General features: G+C 40.9%; 1 protein-coding gene across 7 annotated transcripts in view; it reads right to left on the reverse strand.

Moving 5' to 3' along the window:
- Positions 1-26,839, reverse strand: part of LOC111244938 (protein O-linked-mannose beta-1,2-N-acetylglucosaminyltransferase 1-like) — a 98,270-nt gene that overhangs the window by 17,893 nt on the left and 53,538 nt on the right. For 4 of the 7 annotated variants that reach the window (XM_022792549.2, XM_022792548.2, XM_022792547.2 and 1 more), the window contains 5 exons: positions 20,317-20,909; positions 14,008-14,248; positions 4,973-5,038; positions 2,075-2,722; positions 1,330-1,830 (listed from right to left, as the gene is read on the reverse strand). In XM_022792549.2, the coding sequence (XP_022648284.1) occupies positions 1,330-1,830; positions 2,075-2,722; positions 4,973-5,038; positions 14,008-14,248; positions 20,317-20,363 (1,503 nt within the window). In that variant the 5' untranslated portion in view covers positions 20,364-20,909. The remainder of the gene's footprint in view (positions 1-1,329; positions 1,831-2,074; positions 2,723-4,972; positions 5,039-14,007; positions 14,249-20,316; positions 20,910-26,839) is intronic. The other 3 variants (XM_086981300.1, XM_086981298.1, XM_022792550.2) reach the window with 2 other exon arrangements.

Here is a 26,839-nt window from a genome sequence, read left to right on the forward strand (position 1 = left end):
AGCGAAGTTAAAATGTTATATCTGCTTTCTTATGAGCAAAGCTTTTGAGACAAAGGAAAAAAGCACGCCAAAGGCGGATTTGTTCTTATAATTTGGGAAAGTTGATGTTTTATGATTTGTCGACCGCTATTTCCACTGGCTATTACAGGTGAAAAATTTCAAATACAGAAACCTATGTTATGTTGGTCATGGAGCGCTGGTCTAGCCATTTTATAATGTATACGACGAGAAAAGTGTATAGGGTACGTTTAGCATACTCCAAAATATAATAGATCAAAGGTTATCATAACTAATTTTACGTTGTAGGCATGACAGCGCCAAGGCAATGGTACTACCGGGTTACGCAGGCGTCTTAGATATCGCTTTGGGCACTCTCTATTATACGCTTTACCCTCATTGTTAATTTTTCCTTCGTATCCGTAAATACACAGTAAACTTCCGGCCATAAACAGCAGCTAGATATTTAAATCGTTCTACCATATCTTTTTAGCTTCGTTGTTTACTAGCTTGCATTTTTCTTGGTCTGGCTAAGGTCTTCAACACGATTTTTATATTTTCGAGAAAAAAAGGGTAAAATTCTATGTCTCATCCACCACTTTATGCGATGATAATTGTAGTGCGAAACGAATACGGGTAGAACGCGTTCGCTAGACGCATCCCCTTATATTCAGATAGGTAGTCTATTGACGCAGATAACGCCGGACTTGAACGACACGTGAATAGTGAACGTTTTTTCTAGTAGCAGAGTCATTAACAGTTGCCAAATGAAATCACTGTATCGAAAACACTTACCAAGATAAAAACGGCCGTAACAAAATAATAGTGTGTCGTTTTTGACTGTTTCTCCTCGCGCCCAGAATAAAAATCACGATAAATAATAGCCAGAATAAATATAAGAAAAATTTTCTTTGGTAAACAATCCTGTTCAATAATCACCTTGCCAGTATGGCGACGAATCATTCATTCTGATCTGAAACTCTACTGGGGAGATAAGTACAGTATAGTCACAACCCCTCAAAGATGTGTACAAGTTAGATAGACGATAGCAGCAATACCAGTCAGGTAAATTAGAATTTACACTCAAAATATCTCAGGGAATACTTGGTTAGCTTTAGTCGTAAAGGCATATTTTTTGTGAGATCCCTACGCGTCTGTGTGAGTAAATGTCTCTCACACTAGACATGGGGTTTATGAGTATTCTTAGATTCACCCCACTTTTGTTTAATCTATGTGTAATGTTATGAAGGAGTCGTAATCGTCGTCGTACCTTCCGTATTAGTAATCTGGATGAATTCCACAGTCTTGCAATGAATGTTACACCTTACTTACCTGGAAGTAGGGATTCATGTTGATGCCCTGTGACCCAAAATGGTATGTTCTAGATATGTCTGGTATAACGCATTCCCTTCCCTGACGAACTCGTGGCTGTCTAATCCACATATCCCAGTCCCACAATTTGTCCGCGGAAGGCCAGTGTGGCTCGAGTTCCTTCTTGTATAGCGATCTCTTCAGGAGCCAGCCAAGACCAGGCATCCCGTCAATGCGGTATAATAATGCCGGGTCCTGGGCTGAATGTTCGTAACCATGGTCGTTCCAGGCCGATACGCAATAAAGGCTTGGGTCCTCCCGAAGTAAGTGTACCGTCTGGCTGAAGTAAAAAAAGAAGTCGGGGGAGACGTCAAGGTCTTCTTCGATAACAATGGCGAATTCTGCTCGAGGGAACATGCTAAACGTCGCCGTCAATGAAGCTTTGTAGTGTTGCGATACGCGGGCGTTCCGTACTCCAATTGGCGTGTGCTGCACGCCACGCACGTCCAGTAGCCGCGTCACCTAATTTAGTACATAACAAATTGGGATTTGCGAAATGAAAAAAGAACAACAAAACAGAATATAATCGACTTTGCTATCACATTAACAGGTATATGAGTTGAGAAATTTAAAACTAGCAGGACGGGAATTATAAGCTCATCTCATAAGCAAGCGACTTTAAACCACCATTGTTTCGCTAGCCTAAAAAAGGCAAGGATAACATATATCAGCAAAGAAAATTATAAAGTCTGGGATCGATTTTTACCTGAAGCGGTTCCTCGAAATAGCCATCAATGAACACGGTAACTGCCGAACGATTGACGCCTGGCGTATTGAGTAACGTGCGCAACATCCGGTAGAGGTAATGCGGTCGATTGGAGGCAATTATAACTACTGGCACATCAGATACGTTGTTGACTAATGAAGCCAATGAAGGCGGAGTGAATGATAACGGTGCAGGCGACTCGCATGAACACACCGAGCCATAACCCTCAATGTGGTTACAAAAGGCCCGCCTCCGACTCGTTTCGGGTGATTCAGGCCATCGCGAACACTGAGTGTCTTCCAGTGGAACCAATGGCACCTCTGCCTTGAGGTAAACGGGCGCACCCCATGCATTGAATTCGGGACTCTTCGAGTACGTTTCGCCATAAATAACGCTTAGCTGGTTATCAGCTTGAATACCTTTTCGACACACCATAGCCCACATATCTCGCCATCCGATGGCTTGACTTTTCGTCGAGCCAAGCTTTCGAAGAAGATCTCGAGCAGCTGCCTTCATTTGGAAAGTGCCCTCGTCCTTAAGGGCAAAGATGAGAATTCGTCCATCAGACACCATATTCAAGAAGAATGCCATCATTTCGTCTTCATGGGGTGAGTACGTATCGAACAAACGTTGCGCCATAACACTGCCCTAAAAGTGTAATAACATTAGAATATATGTTAGCAGGTGTTAGAATAGAGTCAAAAAATCGGTCCTTCATAAACAGTTTATAGCGTAGGTTTTTTACTTTTAGCTATCCAACAAAATGACCACGTCCGACTGCGTGGTGTAAAGGAAACAAAAACCTGTTAGTACGTAAGCGGCTGGATTATCTAAGGATAATTAGATGATGAGTAAAGTTATTTTTTATGCAACTGTTTCCAAAGCTTGCACTGATATCAAGTCATTACTGTTTCTCATAGACCTTGCACAACTTGTTCTTGTGTGGCGGACATTCATATCGGAACTGAAGCCACCTGTCGAGCGTCGGAGTTGACTTTTCATTTTTCGGAAGATGCAACCCGCCCATCTGTGCCCTTGCGATAGCGACGCTGCCGACCCCCCCCCCTAGCCTGATAACAACGACAACGAGCACAGTGCTCGTGATCTTTTCCTTATTTTACCCTGCATTTACTACTCCATGTGTAACATAGTCTTATAGATAGTCCGACGCCTGTGATAACCTCTAACTGAAATGAATATCTGAAAAAAGCTGAAGCAATCTATGGCAATCTCTGTAGGGTATCAAATTCACACGAACGCTTGACTTTTAGGGACTTTACGATGCATACATTTACCGTGTGTTAAAAGGATAGCGGGGAACCGGCGAAACCAAGGCTCAGGTCAGGGTGCTATAGGACTATATATGTATATATAGATATATATGCGCAGGCATACATCCACATACAGTAGCAACAGTATTAGTAGTCAGAAAAAAGATGGCAAGCAATGGCCACCGCACCGAAGACTCGTTCGTTGTAAAGTTCTTGGCATGAGAAGCTCACCCAAAAGTCGTCACCCTGACAACAAAAGTGACGATGATTTTACTGGTTTACCGACTGCTCAGCCTTGCGTCACAGCTCTGGAGTTAAACCACCGAGGGGGTAACATAACCGGCAACGCTGTTGTTATTGCAACACTATTACAGTTATAACTGCTTATGAAAATTGAATTCTTTTACTTTTGCCGTACGTAAACGTCCACTTGTCTATGTGTAAGCATCGTAAGTTAATTTGCATATTTGTTTGTAGTCTTCGAAGTGTCTATATGGGTTGATTTTTTTAAGGTTTTTGGCATAATAAGTAGTGGTGTGGTGTTCCCGTATCTGTGTAGGCTAGCTTAAAGAAACCAATATCACATATATAAAGCTTTATTATAGTAGTGACTATGTGGTATTCAGCTAAATCCTCCCTACTGCTATAGTGAGAACCTTGAGTAAGGTACGTATCCCAATGTAAATGACAGAGCTCGCTTATAACTTTGTGGTTCTATGTAAAGTCCAGCTATGGACCAGGTGCTATATGTGGAGATGTACAACGATCTTAGTGATTAAGACAGCTCAGCAACTTGATATACGATGATAACATCTGCAAAACGCAGTACGCCGGTATGACGACGACCAGCGAGTATTTAGATGCGTATGAGCAAGGGGCTCATGCCTTAACAAATTTCTAATTACGCGGAATCGTGTCTGTGGGGGAGCAAGTGGGGCAATTTAGTATCTTTACACTGGCAACCCAGACAACACGGTGTATCATCTGCTGCTGCTGCTTTAGCAATTATAACATAATTACCGAAAGAGTTGATCAGATACTGCTACTATGAAATGTTTAATAGAAACTTACTGGTCGTCACTAGAACCTTAAGGTATGCGTTATTGACATACATACAAAGATATTATCGTGTGACTCTTCTCTGCAGTGACAGATTTTCTTATTTTCGAAGAAACTTCGTCCATCGACAACCGATTAGTCATCTTCAACTCTACATTTTGCTAGCATATGAAGCAAAGCTGCTTCTACATATCGAAAACGTTGACTTCAATTCAATTTGAGGTAACTTTTACTCAGCTAGTACATTTAGCATAAAATTTTAAGTTAAGTTATACAAAGATTTGCTATTTGGCGTTTAATGATTGAGCGGCGGACCTTGTTTATCCATAGCCTAAATTGACAAGCATGGCGGACGGGTATGCCGAATAAAAAGTAAATCAACTTAAAGATGTGGTTCCCTATATTGACCAGCTTCGGCTTTACATACGACTACATAAAATTTGCTGCAATCCATGTTGGCAGGCGGAGGCCCTTTCGATGCTCACCGAGGCTGAAAACAGAGTGACTAAATAAAACAATCTCTTTCAACACTAATAGCGCAGTATCATGTAGGCACTTGTTTACTTACTGTCGCCTGATTTAGGACCAGCACATGGATACCCCTTCCTCCTTTTTCGGCAGAGTCATCAAGTACCTGTAGGTAATACCAAATGCAACAACCCAGCTTAGTTCCTCCTCTCGTAAACTTCGTCCAGACAAATTAATATAAAAGAATACACCTTTGAGAAGTCGATAAAATAAAGGTTGAGGGAAGTATAATCAGCAATAAATCATAATGTATTTTTTTACGTTTCAAGTAAGTACTTTAGGTTTATACAGGAAGCGCCTCACCACTGGAAAACAACTGGAAAAATTGCACATTCGGGGTTAGCACACGAATTTAATCTCACTTTCCTTTATATATCTAAACAATTGCCGCTTTCGAACGAATCTCAATAAACGGTCACGTGCTTGAGCTAATTAGACGTAGAAATAGCATAATGTCTTGTCCTTAAACTGAAACATCGCTGTCCCGAGCTTATCAGGACCAATATAGGCCAATGTAGTCGTCCTGTTCATAGCTATTGTATTTGATTTCATTGTTGTGCTGTTGTTAAGGTTAATCGACATGCGTCAACCATTTCACAGACAAACGTAGTCGAAGACGAATCATTGCGCTGCACTATATATATATAGTCATCATTTCTATATTCTTTATCATTCCATAGTTTGTCTATTTACAAACCGCCTATTGTTTATCTATTATTGTATGGACCTATTAATAGATGCATTCATAGTCTAGCATCTTAACGATCCTACCTACTGTTACTATTTGCGACGCTGTACGAAAGGCACCGTTGGACCAAATGGATATATGCATATATATATATGTATTTACCAAATGAGTTGCTTTCCTTAAATAACTTTATGATAGAGTGGCCAGGGCAGTTCAGATTCTGGCTGTGTCCTTCACTTTTGAACCTCAGAATACCGACGGGAACATAAATAATGATAAAATTTAGCAATCCAGGCGCTGGAAAAAGTTTCAATTCGCTCCCTCTTATGCACGGCGTGGCTCTACAAGAAAGTGAGCTTGACGTCGCAATTTATGCAAGTGTAGATGATATTTTGATTCTTAGATGTGTAGAAACATTGCGCAGAACACCAAGAAGGCCGCAATAGTTGACATCGCGCCCGTCCTACATGAATGACTACTTAAACGTAAAAAAACGGTACGCAACACACCTATATTAATGGTGCGACGATCTTATATCTTGCATTACCCTATAATTAACATAGTCTTAACACTGGTAACGTTTCTCTTGTGACATATTAGTTGAACATTTTAATTATTAGGACTGTTTATTTACAACAGGGACGATCTGCGCCCGTAAGTTTGCGTCGGTCGTCTCACTCTGTTGTGGGCGTCCTTGATTCGGTAAAAGCCTCCTCCTTGCACCGCCATGTGTCATCCTTTGTTGCTGTCTCGATAACCACTCTGATTATTATTTATTACCACTACTGTTTCTACGTGCGTCCATTGTCGATGTGCTGGCGTCATGCTGTCGCCTGACCTTTTTCTCATCTTACTTTTGTGAACATTCGATTGTCTGCCGGTAGCTTCATGAATGACAACATCGGCTATTATACCGTTTTCTTTTCGTTATGTGCTTCTTTATTCAAACGGTGACAACCCTGCGCCCCCCCCCATCGCAACAATCGGCAACAATAGCATAACCACGTATTCGGCTACTTTGTGTCGATCGAGGGCGCACTGGCTCCACAATAGCTAGCCGAAGATGCTCGCGTAGTCATCTGGGCCTTTATTTATACTACACTGATTATCATTCTATCACTTCTCGTGAGAGTATACGAAACGAAGATAACGTAATATTAACATTAACAAAGTAACGTAACATACATTAACGGCAGTCGACATCATAGAAGCGTAATAATGGGGAAAAAAGTGTTAGCAGTTTGTGGAAGTAATACGTATTCAAAACTCGGACAAAACCTTACATTATTGCGAAACATGCCTAGATGACAGGCACACAATCGCTTCTTGTTCTATTGGGATTTTTAGACGAGAAGGCCACTTCGGTGTCCAACTTCGAAACCTCTGAAATTAAATGCCTGGTAACACGCGTTACTACGCGCAACATTAGCTCGCGTGCAGAGCGCGTCGAGGCAGTAGTGCCTGAATTCACAATATTTGAAATGGAGTCCAATCTCTCGTTTCAGGCAATGCGAGTCCTCTTAAGTAAACGTACCCACTTTAGTTCCACAGGGGTGGCTAAGTCGACATACGTAGACACCAGAAACATGATTGTCAATTCAACGACACTGTTAATTGCCCCGATACGAAACAACTGAGCATTATTAGATTGTGTCATACTAAAAAAATAATAGTGTCTCTTGCTTTCGAGGCAGTGCTTCACACTATGTTCTATTCAACACAACAATTGCTACCTTGGCGGTTCTTTGTTCAGATGTTCCTTTGCAGCCCCACCGTTGTTCCTTGAATTCGCAAAAGCCCTCTGTAGAGGCCCGAGAAGGCAACCACCGCTGCCGTTACGACCTCAGCTGAGCGTTCGTGGGCCGGTTTGTACGTATGTCTCTGTGTCCCTCCGAGTCCGCGTGTGGGTGTTACACGAAATAGCCTGTTCCAACGAGCCAGCACTATCGCTCCGTATTATCTCTCGTAGTTTTTCCGTTGACATCATCAACAAAAACGATACTGTATGCTCACTGATAGCTAGGACCAAATCAAAGATTCAACCACCCCGCTATGGCTTTCTAAGAGTGAAACGAATTGCAGCAACGTCTCTTGCACAACATCGCAGCAACCCGTCGATCAGAACGTGTCGGCCGACTCTTTGTTGGCATAACAAAAGTTGTACGGTTAATGTCTCGTGGCCCTTTTTCAACGTCTTTTCTTTTCGGCCGTCTCTCCGAACGAGACGACGATTGGTGTCGCCCCACTCCCCGCGGTGCTCTCTGCTTGCCCCGCAGGAACGGGTTTACCTATGGTTGTGGTGCTGACCGAGCATGACAGGTAATTCATGTGTCATTCTATAGTTCATGATGATTCAATGTCGTCCGTGAAGCTAATTGGTGTCCAGGCTTCTTGTTGACATCACGAGTATGGTTTGACAGGAATCAAGAAGGACTGGTCATCGTTTTAACGTTGGTTATCGCAACGAGTATACGTCGATGAGCTTTTTCGTTAAAATGCCTCCACGTTAGGTTCCATCTGTTTTTATAGAATGATGTGTGTACATGTGCCAACTACTGAGACGAGTTTATGCTATGTTACATTGTAGCATAAGCTAACACATAAAATATAAATAATAAAAGGTTAAATATGTTTGTCGCTATTTAGCGTTCGTCCAAATCAAGCGTGTCAAAACTGTAGTTCGGAACTAGCCTCGTTGTCATCGGGAGTACTCACATTGGAGAATGTTTGGTTTAAGAACATCAGACAAAGTGAATCATTATTTGTGGCATATAAAAATATCTAGACACCTGATTACGTCCAAAGGAACTAAATCATCATTGTTCCTCTAGAACTTTTCGCTGATATTGCCCTGTTTTTTGAGTTGCAACCTAGTATTATCCAGCTTTCTTTCGAAGTTGTCTTTTCGGTGGAATAATAATCCTGCATTTTTAGATTAATCCTCGGAATTCGATAACCGTAAGTTATCTGTAACGTAATATCGATAACCGTAAGGCAAAACTATGTTTTGTGCTTAATACTTATATTGTTAGGCCTTCCATCAGACGAGTGGCTCCCAGCACGGAATGTAATACGTCTACGCCCGGATTCGAACATGAACCACCATGCGTTTTTAAGCTTAGCGGGCAAACATATTACCAACTGGAGAATATGGATTGATATAAATCACATATTATCCAAACGATCCGTTGGATCAGTCGATCGGCGGATGGATGCCACTAGATTTGTGTGTTCGTATAGTTTTTCTTCTACGAGCCACTTTCTACTCTTCCAATTATCTAATAATACCTTGCGATAATAACGGACTAATTATATACTTGATATAGACGCTTATCTTTTACCTTACAGATATTTGCTAAATAGAAATAGGAACTAACTAAAAGAAAAAACGACGCAGATAAAATTGGATGTAAATCAGCCAGGTTGTTAATAATTGACTATTCAAGATTTGTTGTTTCATAGTTATCTTCCAACATATCTCGCCACAATGAAAAACAGAAATAGTTAACGAGCTATCTACGTTATCGAAAGTGAGCAAACTCGATATCGTTGGATATTTTTACCATAAAATTCCTAAAAGTTTCTACCATGCTATCAACATAAAATCTCATAGAGAGAGAGAGAGGGAGAGCACTGGTTGATGAAAGGGAAATCTTAGTAAGCAAAATCCACAACTTTTCAATTACTGTGCACATTGTATGAAACACAATGTAGTATGTAGTAACATCATATATGAAAAATACGTGTAAGTGTTTATATATCTAGATATATATAATTAGTTAGCGGTGGCTTCTAGGGCGGACCATTGTTGGCAAATCATGCCCATAAAAATCATAGAGAGGCAACTGAGGACGGCGCCAGATTGTTCCTCTCTTGAACACATCGATATCCACAGAAACGGATCCTAGCAACAATAAGGTGCTAATTGAAAGAAAACCTTTGTGGATCTTAGCCCGCATTAGTCTAGTTAGTTCTTTCGACATAGCAGATAGGAGAACAGTTTCAATCCATCAGTGCAAAAACTAACTTGTAAACATTACGTTGGGATGGATGTGTATGTATGCTTTTTTTTCCTTCGGCCAAAACCTAAAAAAACAAGTCTTCTGACTCAAAATTTTCTTCTATTCAGTGTCTTTATCCCACAACTCTTTATGCTGTTTTAATTTATCTGGCTTAGTTCTCAAGATATTATAGTGCTACAAGAGATTAAGACGCAAGTTGTCCGATTGTTAAGTTCTTAAATTTTATCACTAATTATTGTGTAACGACACACCCAGTTCCAGATACAGGGACCCACAGTTGGTCCACATATATGTGTTAGTGAATTTCTACACGCTACTACTGATGCTGCTATTACGGTTGATTGTGAACTAGTGGCCATTGTTTTAGCCCAAGTTCAGCCACTTCTTGATGGGTGCGGGTGGTTCAAATGGTCCGGGTCCAGCTTAAACTTGATTTGTAGACGTGAGAGAGTCGCAATTCGAAATTGCTGCGCTATGCGAACTCTTTCGATGCAAATCAGATGTGGTCTATAAGGCGCGGATGAAATTCTGATTCATTTTCAGGCTTGACAACCTTTTGCGTAGAGCGCCTGCAACCTTAAAATACACTATCATCTTTCTGGCATCTATTTTTCTCGCACTCCAAAAAACAACTATATATATATATATATACGACTGTATATATATAACACTACTATACGACGATATATATATATATATATATATATATATATATTCGAATTTTGATGATATTATTGGGCTCTTGTGGGGAATTACGGTTATATCGTGTACGGGACGCGTTCTGCTTCATGTACAATGTTATAATGAATAAGTACACGAGAGACGTCTGTAAGTTTAATGTTAAATACCTATTTTTCCTTATGCTGTTCTACCGCTCCATAGGGCATGAATATATAGATTAACAATTGTTGTAAACTTTATAAACAATGTCTATATCGTATCACAGACACACACTATAACGTTTGCAATGGGTGGGTTACCTTAGCTTCAACTAATATTTATAATGCAACTCAATGCAAGCGGAGTCGAAAGTGAACCAATAACCAGCGGAGCGTTCTACATGTACGCGCATGTGCACGGAAGTACGCAAGCTGCTTACGTGAAGCCTCCGAGCTATCTAACAATATTGACCGTTTTTTTAGCTGGATAGCTTTTAAGTCAGATATTTCCAGTAATAAACGTGGTGTTTGTATTGGTGTCCTAAAACGAAGATTTGGTGGTAGTAGATCACCGAATATTGTAAAAATTGTGTCTTTATTTAGACCTGATGGATATAAGTGAAATTTTTGCAAATATTCCATATACGATAAAGACGCAGTGTTGGCTAGACCTATAAAAAATCTGTCTCGTTTACGGTACAGATATGGCGACTTTTTTGTTGCGTAGGGCCCCAAGACCTTGCGTTGCTTTCGACACTATGAAGTCTTATCAAGAATGATATTATGTTGTATCGAGACTGCCTTCCCCCACGTGGCGGCAGCAAAAAATAGCACCATGCTATCAATGTATCGAGTAGTTCTTGACGCATCTCCGAAACGTGACGCTATGAAGGTCGAGAAATTAATCGGGTCTGCCGCAGAGCTGCCTTAGGACACTAGTCACTTGTATGGCTGCCGTTCTGCATCGGCAATCAAACTGCCCTCTATTCGCTTAAGCTATTGTTGCTCGTGAGATGTATACGTTCTTCGCCTTAAAAAATGGAAGTTAAAAAGCGTAGTGCGCTGTCCACGTTGGCCATAGGACAGCAGCGCAAAAACGTATGCATTGCAATATAATTCGAATAATAATAATATACTGAATGCAACAAAGGTCTGTGGATTATCTTTGTATTGCGGTTCGAGTTTTCGACACTTCGTCACAAGCCTTGAGTCTAAGTTATAGAGTAGAGGTGTGGATTGATAAAATGGACGCGTCCCTTCCACAAAAATCAAACCCCTTCTCATGCTAATATCTCTGTTCAAACTTCCCGGGTAGGCACCCGATATTCACACAAGTGCCACAACTAGCAATGGGATATGCTATGCAATAATAATTGACCTGACGACAACTTAGCATGTTGAAATTCAGACAATCTCGTCTGTAGACGGCGTCAAAGACGACAGAGCGATGTACTCTTGCCGCCGATAACGTTTCTCTATACCTATTGTAGAATCACTCGTTTTCATCATTTTCATTGACGAGGACATTGTTGCTCAATGTGGCGTACATAGACACAGAGAGAGACATCTAAATCTACAATTTTTCTTGTAAATTGTTCCATACGGTTGAATCTAGGCGAAAAAAAAAAGATATTTCAATGAAATATTTAGCATGTATTAGACGCTTTTGTTAGATCGATGACGATTTGTCTGCTTGTGCAATATGACCACCATTTCCCGCGGTTGCAGCTTTAATATAAGGCTTAAATCGCTAACTAGCCATATTTGGAATGTTCCTTCTTTAATTCGCAAATTACTTTTTAATTGTAAACTCGTTAAAGCGTCGCTTAAACGTGCTAGAGGCAAAAAAGCTTCAATACAAATCAATTTTGAGCTAATAATAGCCCAAGAATCTTAAGAACTCAATGACTCTAAACGGTTAAAAAGATTCAAAGGTATATAAAATTCTCAAAGGGACTAATCAGTGGACGACTCACTCGGCAAGATACATTGTCCTTTTTGAAATGGTCGTTTACTTCTGCATGTAAAAGCTTTTTTTAAGTTATTTCGATAGGCTTTTGATCTCTTTGAGTGTGAATTTTAGTAAAGGTCTTCTAGTTCATTTCGTGTAAGCCTTTATTGAATCTTTCAAACGCCACATGAAAACAAATAATTCCGTAGATTATACACTTCGAGCGAGACGAAGGATCTAAACACTGGTGGGTTCCTTTGGCGTGGAAAAAATAAATTGTGGCCAATTTTGGCCCGGATTCTAAGGATGACGCATTGTTTTTTGCCAAAAATATTCTTTTCTATCAGAAAACTGGCTTTCCTTTGGTACAATGAACGCCTGCCCGTTGTCCAAACTTAAATGAAACATCCTATATATATATAGAGTAGTATGAATCACTTTTTAATATTGTGCACTCGTACACATAAGCACGGACAGCGGAAACATTTCTATGTGTGGTAAAGTGAAATGTTTACAGCGAAACCGTTTACATCTTTCATAGTAATTTTAAGACGTCAGCAAACGTAGCAGTATATCAATGCCGAAATACTGTATATAGTGGGTGTCTTACGGGAGTTGACAACTTTTTCCTTTGATACTATTGATATTTTGACAGGATAATGTTAAATTTATTAAGTATCCATTAGTCGTTATAGCTATCAGCTTGTGTAAGCGCAACAATAGGCAAACGTTCTTTTCTTCTACAAGTCTTATGTCACTATAATTACTAGAAATTGTTCGGCAACTTAAAGTTAGGAGCAAAGTTATTTGGTTTACTAACAAACAATGTGAGTAAATGCTACTGATACTGTACTACCGATACTGTAGTGCAGCAGTTAGCTAGCTACGCGCGTGTTACATATATATCGATATGGCCTAAGAGACTAACGACTTAAGCAAGATGACGTGTGTCAATTTATGGTGAAACGTAGCGTTTACGTCCGACCCATTCAAGTTCAAATTCTGTTCACCGTACTATCGATGAAGTTATGAAAACCAATCGATTAATATGTGTCGAAGAAGACTATCGCGAAATTACCGCGAATGTTGCAAGTTATGCAAACGTACCTTAGAGCAACACGCCATATAATATGGAGCGTTGTTCAGTGTACCTATATGCTATTCGGCCTTCGTAGGATAGGACAAGCATCTTAGGAGGTCAGGGTAGCCACCTGCATCTCCTGTTCTTCGGGCCCGTTTGCTATATAGGTTCGAATTGTTATTTTATTCGTAAATGATAACACAGGCAATGCGGCGTGCTCAGCATTTCGAGCTTGTATTGTTTACCCGAAAGGCCTACATGAGGTTACCAATGACGCATCAGCCATGTCATGGGTACATACGAGCTTCGAAATATAACTTCATTTTTTGGCGTAGGGGGTCTAAAAACGTTGCAGAGGAGAACTTGATCGATACCATATACTGATGCGTGTCCATAGTGTTTTCAGGTTTCGAAACCCTGCGGGACTCGGCATCAAACGAAGAAAAACCTTGTATTCAAGTTCACTGTATCTGCTTAAGACAGCGCTTGGATAGAGTAGATATTTTTCGCTGATAACTGTGCACTAATGGTGCTCGCATAAAAGAAATAAGTTCAGCATGTCCGCCACATCTTTAAACAGATTGTCGCCTTTCAGATGGCAGCGACAGCGGCGGCAGATATGTATGATGTATGTAGATATTCCGAAGGATTGCGAGACGCATTTGGAGACTTACCACTGTGCCGTCGACGCTGACGCTAACTTTCGATTGTGACGAATAGACCTCGACAGTAAGAGCTCTGGGCAATGGTGGTCCGGCCAAAAAGAAGGCGCTCTCGCCCAAGGCATTCCCCGCTCCAACGGCCTCCGCGTCGCCATCACCCTCGAGGGCCTCTTCTCGAAGTTTATGATTTACGTCCATGATGAACATGACGTTGACACACACGGTCACTGACAAGACCACGATCACCAAACACCTGCAAGGTCCAACACAGGACACGAAATAGCAGTCAATTTTTCTAACAGTTGAGTGCGGCTCAACGTGAAAGGCTGTCGGTGCTGAACGCAACGTGTAAACTGGCCTCTGATAGCCTGCGTCTTGCGCTGCACGATAGCCACAGGTATTGAATTTCTAATTAAATGAAGCATCGACGATCAGCTAAAATACGATGCTGAATGAGAAGCAATTTCCGTAGCCATACGAAATAACAGCCGTGGAAGAAATTCGTCGGATCTCTGCTCAGTTACCATGAGTGCCCATGCCATTCAAGAACCTAAAAACTATAGCCGTACTCGATAAGCTAGCTAAAAGGTTGTGTGTGCCTTTAATCCTACTCCCGGTTTTTATTTTTTATAGCTACCTTTATCCCGCGAAGCTTTGGCGTTTTCGCCTAGAAAACTTTTGACCACAACAAATATTTTCTAAGAAACAAGTAGGCGGTGGGTACTATGGCAAATACTTTCCGAAATTGTTTGCGCAAAATACGATTGTTCGGAACACAATTTATTGCATAATTGCTCCCTATTGTCAAATTTTCACGGCTAAAAACAGCTAATGATGCGTTTACTGAGAACTGCCTTTAATTATTTGTAAAACAAACAGATATTTACTCGCGTGCTGAGTCAGATAAAAGGCCGTAGAGCCTGCGAGGCCTGGTGTAGTCTCAAAATGCGGCCGCCAACATTAGAGCAACTGTAGCGGCACAGTAGTAATAACTATTTATTTACTTATTTAGTACCCATTAGGTCTGGCTCCTTTACACTCAGAAAGGTATTCAACTACTTGAACCGGTGAATAGCAGCAAAAGGCAACTTTCTAATCCGACGAACGTGACTGTAGGCGTGACCGGTTTTTCTGAAGAAATAAACGAGCGTTCGTATCCATTTTCTGACATAACACTATCTGTTAAAAAAGTGATTTTAAATAGCAACGTTCGTCTTCTCTCTGCCGCACTTAGTTCGACTATATATCATGAAACGATGATGGACGCCTTCACGGAAATTGTGAAACAAATATGAAGTAATTGCTCGCCTACGTTCATATGGACAAGGAAACCTTCATAAACTACCTGGGTGTGCTAGTCATCTGATCTGTAGATAGCAGGACTCCATATTGTGCCTACCGCCTGCTACAGGGCAGCTATCGTCGTCTGCTATAACCATTAGCGCCACGACGTAAAGAACAGCACAAACAGATGCAAGGATTAGTTGTTGTTGTTGTTGTCAGGCTAATAGCAGCTACAGAAATAGGTAGACGCCGTCACCGCAGGTTCGACAACGACACTACTGCCCTACCCTTCTGGTAAAGATTCTGCCTACTGCTGTCGCTGGCTCCACCGCCACAAAAGCCACAGCAAGGCGACGACATCATGCTTCGCCCCTTCTACTTTTCTTTGTGTTCTTTTCTATTTTCTTCTACTCTTTTCTATTTAGTTGGTTGTAGTCGTTTACTTGCGGATCGACTCCCATTTGTCATCACTTACTTCCTTATGCGCGTTCATTGAAATAGCCTTTGATATGTTCTCCGATATTTTCGACTACGTCCCCTCCACCGTTTTCCCTTACTCGCAGTTATTCGCTATCTTCTGTCGAGCAGGAGTCGTCGGTCTTTTTTTTTCTGAACAGCTGCTGTCAATGGCATACGCAACCACTGCAAAGTATTGCGAGCGCCGGACCGCTGCTGCTGCCAACCAACACTGAATGGCTTGTATATTCCACTGATGATATTCTTATTGCTGCTGCTGTTATCGCCATGGGCTCAAAATCATGTCACAAGCGACGACGGCCTCCATTTCCACAGTTCGTTGTTGCCGAGCGTTGTTACATGAAGACAACCGCTATAAAATCATATGCGAGGGCAGTCGCATCAGCCGGTCGTCATCGTCAGTTGCTGAAGCAGCCCATAGCCGTGATTGTTTGCGACGTTTCCTTCTGATGATTGTGAGCGATGTCGTAACGCTAGAATCGTCTTGCCTCGCCATCATCTTTGTTGCTTATCCACGGACATGAGTGGAGCCTGCAGGCAGTGGAGACTCATTAGCCCGGCTCCTCGGTGACAGCCCAACTGCAGTGCAATTCCCCTGACAGAGAAGTCTTCAGTTGAAATGATGATCCCGACGCGAAGTGGTGAGGTGTTCCGTCGCATCTAAGCTGCTGTATTTTATACATGTCGCTTATGCTCCATGCCAACAACACGTAACTTAGTTAGGAGGCTATTTGCAATTCGTCCTGGCCAATGGTCGTCATTAAAACATCGTTCGCGGCCGCTGCTGTTACAATCGATGTCGACTGCCGCTGTCAACTTGGCTAAAATCGTCATGGCTTAGATAGTCCTATTTTGACATCATGTTGTGAAGCGATCTCAACAACAACAACAACAATACTAATAACTTAGCGATGCGTAGTAACAACAGCGGTCGCAGTCGGCATTCGTAAGATAGGTATTCTACAGATTGTAGGAACATCTCAATCGGCGGCTTCGGTACACCATTGGGATGGCCCCGTTTGATCTCAATTGTCCCTCTAGTGAATGTAGTTTGTTGTTTCCTTCCCATTTGTTTCTGGCGAGTGCAATGTTCCCAGCTAACGAATATCATCATTGGCTGATTCTATCGCCCTCCACCGTTAACAAGAGTACAAACAGATTAGCAGCTACGTTCCGCAAAACAGGAGACGTCTACTGGATCATGAGTCAAGGATCAATAAATCGTAGACAGAAAACGTTTTTCGGATTGAGTCTTTAGAGCTTTTCACTGAATCTATTTTCGATATTAATAGATGCGCGAAAATAATGCAAAGTCTTCTAGTACGGTTACGTTACCATTTATCGAATCGGTATACAGTAAAAAAACGATACAAAGTAAGATAAGTCCTGAAAGAAACAATAAAGTGTTTCCGGGAGCGTTTTATCTGTAACATTTTTTAATAATAAATAAATAATTTTTGATTCGTTAATTAGATTTATTAACTAAACGCGTTACTATTTCATTTTGTTATATGGCTATTAGCGACTAAAGAAGGTAACCTTTTTGAAAAAGCTGCACTGGTCGATTAGCCCAATTGTACGACACGGTTATGAGAACTACATATATTGTACGTTAAGTGAAAAGGCCATATCAAAGAGTCGTCTAGAAACATTGACCCCACACTTTTTTCTTTATACATATTCTTTGTATAAAAATATCAGCTATATTACGATCATGTGACGAGAAGTAACAACCCCGCGCGTTCAGCAATGGCCGAGATAGTTCCATCTGCTGATGATTGTCGAAGCCTGAGAAACGAACGCCCTTAAGGCCCAGCTGAGACAGAAGGTACAGAATTAGTCACTGCTTACCGTCTTTTTGCGGATCCAACCAAAGACGATATTAAAGATGCTTACATCGAAAAGATGCCTTGCGCTCACTTAGTACTGTCAAAAGTAGCAGCAGCAGTAGCAGCAACAATAACATTAAGGACAAGGTAAAGTAGAGCGAAAGAAAACGCAAAGCAGGACAAGTAATACTCATATTCATAGTAAAGCGTTGTGATGATGATGGTGGTCATTGCCATGACGGTATTTGACCAAGTGATGTATTGACCCCATTTTCTCGTACGATAGCAGTGACACCCATTTAACCGCTCAATTCTGTTTCGCAGAGTTTAGATAAATTGCATCGGATATATAAAAGCTGATTGCGTGTCGCGATGCAACATATAGCTTATGCTACAAAGCAAAGCTGGACGAGTGCGTCATAAACAGTTCAAATCAGCTCGTGAGAAATCCTTGCGAACAAACTATATGAAAAACATATAGCGTTGACGCTTTCTTAAGACCGTGATCAAAGATATCAATCTATTCCTTGTTTGAGTCTAATACTTGGCCAATGTTAACGTGCGATACTCGAACTGTTGGGTGGTCAACACTGATCAAGCGCAAATAACGATACTGGGCTACAAAACGCACACAGACTCGAGCGCCAGACGATACATTGACGACAGTTCAGGCTATGAGGCACAGAGAAAAAGCAATGAACCGAGCTAGCCACCAGCAATGCGCAGTAACACATATTTAAACAAAGCTAGACCAGATGAAGCTGGTAAAATGAGGCTCCATTTCTACATTCGACCACAATAGGTTCGCTTTTCTGATAGCGTTCTCTGGGGACTATCTCCGGAGTGCATCAACTCCATCGATGATGACGACGACGACGACGACAAGGAACAAGACGGGATTATAGGAAAAGAACAGCGATGCAGAACGTAAATATCATCATACCAACTATTTGGCTATAAATAATAGGCAGCCTATAAATAATCTCGCAGGATGTATAATATTTAAGCGCAAAACCACTCCTGGTGTAAAAGTGCCATCACGATTTATACTCATATTATTTGTAAACGTTTGTTTCTTAACGATTTTCGGTTATTTTGTAACACGCTGCGCGTCTGGAGGCCGAACTTCGAAACAGGAAAGGACGTATACCTGCTAATCTATTTGTCTCCATGCTATAACGCCATTACGACACAGCAGACTCCCTTCCCGCGTTTAACAAACATTTTCTTCTACTCAACAAAAGATGTCTATACAATACGAATTACCAAAGAGGCCTACGATACCATATCTGTGACAACATACGACCTATTACGTATTTGAATTATCATCCAGAAACTCATTTATAATATGTATAATAATTGTATGTGGCAATAAGTACGTGTAAATAGCAATGGCTTACCTTAGTAAATACAGGAAGCTATGTCTTTTGACGCATACATGGATATCAGTATCTCATCAATGGTCTAAACGGGAGGCTTTTCATAAATACAATTGTTGTTCTCTGGCTTGATAGTATATCAAGCAAAATTTGCCATTTTTTGACTGAAATGAGACAACTGTCGCTGATAGGGGAAATGTCAACCTCAAATTATGTGAATGAGAAACTTAGTACGATTCACATGTACTGTTTTATTGAAACTTGCATCTTATCATTACGTCGTTCCTGAGCTGTGTTTTTTTTAAATTTATTATGACAAAAGAAGAATCTAACCGTGATACGTTATATCTTGTTTCGGAACGAAAAACGCCGTGTCTGGACATTATCTCGTCGAAACAGCTACTCCATTCAGCCCAGCAATATTATGGTCCCATAAGGGTGAAGTATAGGCACTAACAGGAACAGTCACTATCATCATCATGGCTACGATGACCGCAGTTGCTCCATGGCCGCGTCATCCTGAGTAGGACAATGGCGGTGCTGCTGGTGGCGGCAAGCGAAACTAGCGAAATAAAAACAGTAAATTGCTATAATTTTTCTTATTATCATCTGTGTTCTCCTCGACACGTTGACCGGCAGCCCATGCTTTATAAACAACAATGAACGAACTGTTATCGAAAGCTATCAAATCCAACCCAATCTGTTTAATCGCTGCTGACATTTTTTGTTGATAGTGTTTGTCGTACACGCGTCTGTTCATACTCGTAATCAAGTAAAAGTATCTAGACGGGTTGAAGACAGCCTGCAGGCTGGGTTTAGCGGAGAGCCAAAGCTACACATTCAGATTTTAGCGTTGTTGAGTGCCGTCACGATCGTTAGTTAACCGGCGGGATCCACGCGCTGACTCTGACGGTAATAGTGAACTCTCAGGCCACGGCCACGGTTAAATGGCGCGAGGCACTGCACTACTTATTCATTAATTTAATCGAGTACGATAATATACTTCTGCTCACATTTCATCCAGCTCTCGTCGTGTCTCTACTCTACTGCATGGTGGGACGGAACCAACTATATATATATATATATATGTTTTCTAGAAAAGTAGTCGCTGAAAGAACTTCGCATTCGTTACTACCATTTAGCGAGATTGCGGCCTGTAACGATGTTTTTTTTTTATTAACATATTGTAGACGTCATAATATTTAGGTAACAATCTATATGGCAATTTTGTGAATACGCTGTATCAACGTGTTGTCACAGAATTTTCCTGTCACCATTGAAAAAATTCACTGTTAGGCACTGGCGCTTGTCGAAATTAAAGGTCACTATCGAAAAAGTCGCCTCTTACTTACCGGAAAAACTTGGTGATCAGCCTTTTGTGATTTAACAGTAACTTCATTCTTTCTCTTCTGCGATTCCTTCTATTGTTGATCTCGTTGTTACGGGCTATGTGAATCAATCAATTGATCAAGCGTGTTTCCCAGCTTGGGCTATAGCCATACGTTGCTTGAGGGAGGGACCGCGTATGCAATGGCGACGTCCCCCTAACAAGATTAGTAACAATCATATAATAAAAATAATGATTTGACTAGAAAAAGAATAGATTTGCACGTAGTGTCTTCCCTGTTTGTCTTCTCCGGTTTAATTCTCGCCGCCGCCGCTGCTGCTGCCGTAGATCTTTTGTCAAGCCTTTCTTGGTTCTGGTATTGTTGTCGTTGTTGCTAAAGTAGACGATTAAATCGCAACACTTTTCCATGGGTAACAGCTGAGGCCGTTAGCTGCTGCTGCTGCTGCTGCTGCTTCAATAGTAGGAGATATTGTTCTCGATTCTTTAATACAATATTGTATACAAAGTGAAGTACAATGGATGAGATTTAGAAATCTCGATTGCACTGGGCCTCACATTCTGCCGCTTGGCTTCACCTCGAGACCACTGGCGCGCCGCCTGCAAATTACGAGAGTCAACAGCAAAAAGTAATGTTATTAAATAGATACCCTATGTTATACCCGTATTTGATAACTATCCGTAACACAGAAGTCATAGATACGATCTCCCTTTATTGTCCCGACAATATTCTATTGTTGTTCCAAAAGTAGGATAGAACTGCAGTCACACTAACTATGAAAGCTCCGGAACAATTTGGGTCGGGTCAGTATGAAAAGTAACGGCTGAAGCTACTAAGAAAAAAATTGTCTGATCTTTGCTCAAATCGAAGAGTGTCGCCTATGGCTACTGCGGTGCTCTCACTAACAGTTAGCACTCAAACACAGCTCCCATATGACGCCTTTCTTCTCAGCGTAGACATGATGGCGTATATACGAGCGTTTTTCCGCACGTTTTTCAAATCAGTTATCATTAACACGCCATTAGTTACGTCGGGCGCACTTGCTGTTAATTAGATACGACACACTAGCTTAAGCTTGTACTCGTTATGTTCAAAATCTTAGCACAGGTTGCTCCGCGGGGTACAGATCAACGTTCGTAGCTAGACATACACTTGCAAATTTCAGACCCAAAACGGCCTTCACCTGGGATCGAGGCATTTTCATATAGCGGCCTATGCGTTTTTTTTTTAAAAAACACTTTAGTTTTTTTAAAAAAAAAACACTTTAGCTTATTGAGCGCGAATACAAAAACTCCTCAAGACATCGCAGACGAGGTCTGTGCTGGACGCCAAGCGTGGGAACTGACGAAAATGTGCGTTGTAATTACAATGGATTATGTTATTTTTAAAATGTAAAGTAAGTACGAACACACAATTTACATAGTCAATATGTAACGAACGACAAGCATAAGGAACATCTGATCAACGAAAGAAAAAACGTTCCGGCCAAACAGGTCCTGTGATTCCACGGGTGGCCTTCTATACTAATGATTATTTTGCTGTTTCCACTTAGTGTAACACTTAAGAATAATTTTTTTGTGCTTGTACTCTGCAGAGCCAGCTAAAGCTAAATCATTCTGTGTGATAACATTGGCAATTTATCAAACGAATGTAGCGCAGATTGTCGCTTATCACCGAATCGCCCGATAATGATAGTCGTCCTTTTCTTCTTCACACTACAGGACACTGAATGGTTTTCGAGAGAAATTTATCATCAAAATTCTGCTAACATTATATCATATATCTATTTTTATTGCAAAATCTGCAGGAGCGGCCTGAGGCCAATTAATCAAATGGCGTTCATATTTAATTTAAATAGTTCCATCAGTATTACAGAGAGCATTCATTAAACTCATTTGGCCTTGTACATAATTAATTCGAAGGTGTCTGTATTACACCCATCGGTCACACTGTACGCCTCTAAGCCACACTCAGTCATTGTGCGAAACCCATATTGAGTAGAATCAATAGGGGCTACTTGGGTTTAGATCTGGAGAAAGAGAGCGCAATGTAAATTGAGTCATGAGGGTAAGTATTTCAATTTTAGATGGAAAATTAGAGCATATAAGTGTTCCTTGTGCATAAATAGTGAGCAAGACATATATATATGATATGTTCAAGTGCTCTTGCATACACTTTCCGCACATATAACGCATTTTCTCTAGTCTCAGTAAAAATGGAATAACAGTAAATATAGAAAACACATCCTAAACGCAAGGGCTCCACTCAGCAAATCACGGATTATTCCAGCACGTACACAATATACTATTGCATTTTCAACATTTTACAGGGTAAACATTTTGGCAGAATATCCTATATAGGACACTGACCTTTCGAATCGAAGGACCAACATTTAGCGCCCGGGGCACTAAACACACAGAGGAAAATCAACATCTATAAACTTGTCTCGCATGACAATTATGAAGCTCATAGAAGACATCTATAGCGGGCTTTTAGGAAAACTTGAGCAACTTATAAGTTATGGACGCCATATTTTCGACCCCCCAAACTAATTAACTCAAATCTAATAATTACCACATTATCATGATGGACTAGAATTATAGTGATGTATTTTTAAATGCACCAAGTAAAAAGTGCATAGTCCTTTTTGGGATGTTCAATCAAATCATTGTTGTTCATCTTATTATAGGCACAAATTCAAGTGACAGGTCGACAAAACGAAGTCGATTTTAGCCTTTGTAGGACAGCTTTGGCCATCTGCTAGAAAATAACCGTATCGTATATGCGCGCCAAATTATTCTGAGATAACAGTATTTGGCTTTGGTATTAAGCTCTAAAGGCAAAAACCAAAAAACTCTTTTGCTCCTAAGCCAACAACCGAGACCTAACAATATCGAATAATTCTAAAGTTCATCCAGTGGTTGAATCGGCGAGGCGTAGTTACTATATGTTTCACTTGAATATAGATATATGTCTAGTTCTAGAAGAGTCGCAACGTGCAAGCTCAACGAAGTAAATCAATTTCTGATCTTGTACCTTGTGTCGTACGCCCGAATCATCATCATCGTCGTCGTGAATATTATTACGGCAGGAATAATCATCCTGAGACGAGGTGTCGCGAAGACCAAACGTCTTCATCTCATAACTGGCCGCACGCATGACTAAATGCGGTGATGCTGACACGGGGCTAAGTTCGTGTAAAGATACTAGATCGCGCAAATGAATAGCCCACAACCCGCTCCCTTCTATAAATTCGTTTCTGCGAAGTCAAACAAAAACCATCTCCGCAGGTTTGAGACGAACAACCGCTTCATAACGACAGCGGCAGTGACTGCAGTAGCACAGCCGTATAAAACTGGGGGAACGTATAACTGGACGGATGATTCACTGGGGGACCGAATGAACGAAATACATCGAACGGTATAAGCTGACGCGGTGAGGATAGATCATCTGTTAAGTATCGATTGACATAAAAATAAGGATACACCAACACAGTCAGCTTGAGCTGTAGGGGAATTACGCTAACTGCGATTTGTCGTAAATGGCTGCCGATTACTATTTTTTTGTATAACCACTTTGCCTTTTTATGTACTACCACTATAACATTATAGAAGGGCCGTTCAGCGTTGACACAGCGGGCAGTGGTACATGAACAACTGAGATACGCTCAAAATAAGCTTATTAGAGCCGACGCTTTCCACCAACGAAAACAGAGCCTTCCCATTGGTGCTAGTCAACTTTTCTCTCTATGACTGCAAGAGAGATTGCAGTTGGACTTATTTTCCCTAGGATTTCTCTCAAAAACTTTCAAGCTTGGATGGACGTTTTGTGAACATCGATGGCTCAGTCTGCATGGGCATACATTGCCTGCTGACTTAAAGCGTTGCAGACTAAAAACGAAAAAAAAAAAGTAATAACAACACGAGTATGCATACAGACACGTGTGTCCGTAGATTGTGTGTACAGTGAATTTTACTTTGTGGTGCTCGTTAGGTTTAATAGCATAAGATTAGTTTTTTTTTTTTGTTTATTGACAAACATCAAACGACAAGCGAGCTAGAGGCACAAAAAAGTACGTTATTATCTTTTAAACTGTCACTAAATTAAACCAGTCATAATGAAATGGCTTCGTCGTCGTGACTAAATGCCGTTTTGTTAAGATCGCAAACGGCCACCAATTCGACTTTTTTACAAAATAAATATACTTTCTGCGATAATAAATAATAGCAGCAATAAAAATACGAGTAGCACGATACAGGGACGATACCGTCTATTACTATTATTATCAACCCTGACAAAATATTAATTTTTTCGCAGATTCAATATTATATTATATCGTTAGGAAATATGGCCGACAGCTCACACTGGTGTAAAAAATATTTTCAGCTTTTCTGCACCCTTCGCGGAAGCACCTATTTTATAACAGGATTGGAAACCGAAAACGATTCTACGATACACCTAAACCTTGTGCTAGTGTAATTTTACCGAAAATAATAATATTTCATGTTACGGCGCTCTTGGAGCATCCGGCCTGCTGCTTTAAGCTATTACCACAAACAGTAATAAGGAACGACAATTAAATTACGGACATCACATACGATAGTAGTAACAATGATTGTTTTCCCTGTTTTAAGTACTAGACTGATTTACAATGAGACCTCAAGTTCAGTAAGCGTTACCTTCTAGGACCTTAGGAACCATCCAATTCTTAGAGAAGTCCGTGCCTACACTGTACGCTAATCACAATTTCATCACATAAACATAAAGTTTTTGTTTCTCTACTGCGCTTTTTGGAACTTCGATGACTTTCGAAGCTCGTCCAAACAAGCATATCCGAAGTGGTTTTTCTTTTTTCAGCTGTTTCCTTTTTTCCCTTAACGACTTCTGTTCCGAATCGTTGAAGAACCGCTCCCTTTGTCAAAAACGCATACAGGCATGCAAATCCCACTTGTCGCCCAAACAAAAGTGAAAGATTGCGTATAGAAAAGCCAAACGGGTAAAAAGGTTGTTCATGTATACGAAACGTATTTTTTAATGTGACCGCTTTCTTGTCAACAGAATCTGACCCCTTGAAAAATCTACCTGTGACTGTGGTCAGACAGGTAATTAACGACTATCGACTTCGAAAGATGAATGATTTTTACCACATCTACATCGATCAAGAAATGGCCGAAAATGCTAATTGACCTCATAGTTAATATATTCATCAACTGCGTATCGATAATCCGCAAGTTTTTTTTTTTTAAATATAAGCCTGAGAGACAATGCCCAATAGTTGGCAAATAATTTTTGCGTAGTAAGTTGGCATTTTAAGGTCTACAGAAGGTTTGCAACTGAAAATCAGTTGACAGGCGAAATTTTCTTATATTGGAATTAACTCAATGTCAGAAGAGTGGATATTTGCTGTGTCCAGACCAAGGTACCCTTAACTTAACTACGAAATGCCGGGTCATTAAAAACCACATGATGTATTCATATTTTTGTATTTGTCTCATTATGGGACACTCTTTGATGAGTTCTAATCATTTATTTACTAGGGGCTAGCAGTCTAACAAAACACTGCTATGTATGTATTATCATTCAGCACGGATCGTTCCTTATTCAAGCTACGAAATATGACAATTACGAAAGCAACTGTCAAAACGCTCCGCAACTTTCCTAAAGGTGTAGATTGAGTATTCAATGGAGGCGCTTGTCCTATGTACGGGACGAGCAACAAATACGAAGAGGACAACGCAGAATGCACAACGACCCTGCTAAGGACTAAGCAAACAACATTTTTTTACAAGGAGATTTTTGCTTGTCCACCTACACGCGCAACCTCCCATGCGTGAGACGATTTCATGCTTCAGCTTTTTCAATATGCTGATGTTGGACGCTTATTCGTCAGCTGAATAGAGCTAAAACATAATTAGAAGTTTCCGCTGGGCGATAACTCGTGCAGCATCACTTCTATATATATATATATATATATGTATATATATGCAGGTACATGATGGCACCCTCTAGTTTAGAATAAAAATAAGAAGTAGGGATTGGATGCACGAGTATGTTGATGCTGCTGCCGCCGTTGTGAATGCGTGGGTGGCATGCGATGCACGAACGTGCCAGTTTCCCCAACTCCCCAGTCGTTCGGTCTAAACCAGCGCCGACATCACCAGCCCAACTAGCCTTAATTTGACACAGTTAGATACACTATCATTATGTATGTTGTTCACGGCAGAGACAACTCCGCACGGTAGCTTCAATTTGACAATTCCTCCCGAATCACTCCGTTCCCCCTTAGCTTCCTGATTGGATCGGTTTATGAACACCATCCAGTAGTAGCACTTCTGACTTGATCCTGTTGCCGGCAAGAACGAGTCGCTGTTGCTGGATGAAAACAATGGAGTCAAGGGCACCTTGCAATGGCTACACGTGGTAAAACCTAGAACTGCGAATAATAACAGCAGGCCTACACTAGTATTTTGCTCGCATTGCCTATAGCCTAGCTCGAACTGTCGATAATCTAGACTAGTTCTAATTTTCT

This window comes from Varroa destructor, unplaced genomic scaffold, assembly GCF_002443255.2.
Source record: "Varroa destructor unplaced genomic scaffold, Vdes_3.0 BEIS01000002.1, whole genome shotgun sequence".
Taxonomy (NCBI): domain Eukaryota; kingdom Metazoa; phylum Arthropoda; class Arachnida; order Mesostigmata; family Varroidae; genus Varroa; species Varroa destructor.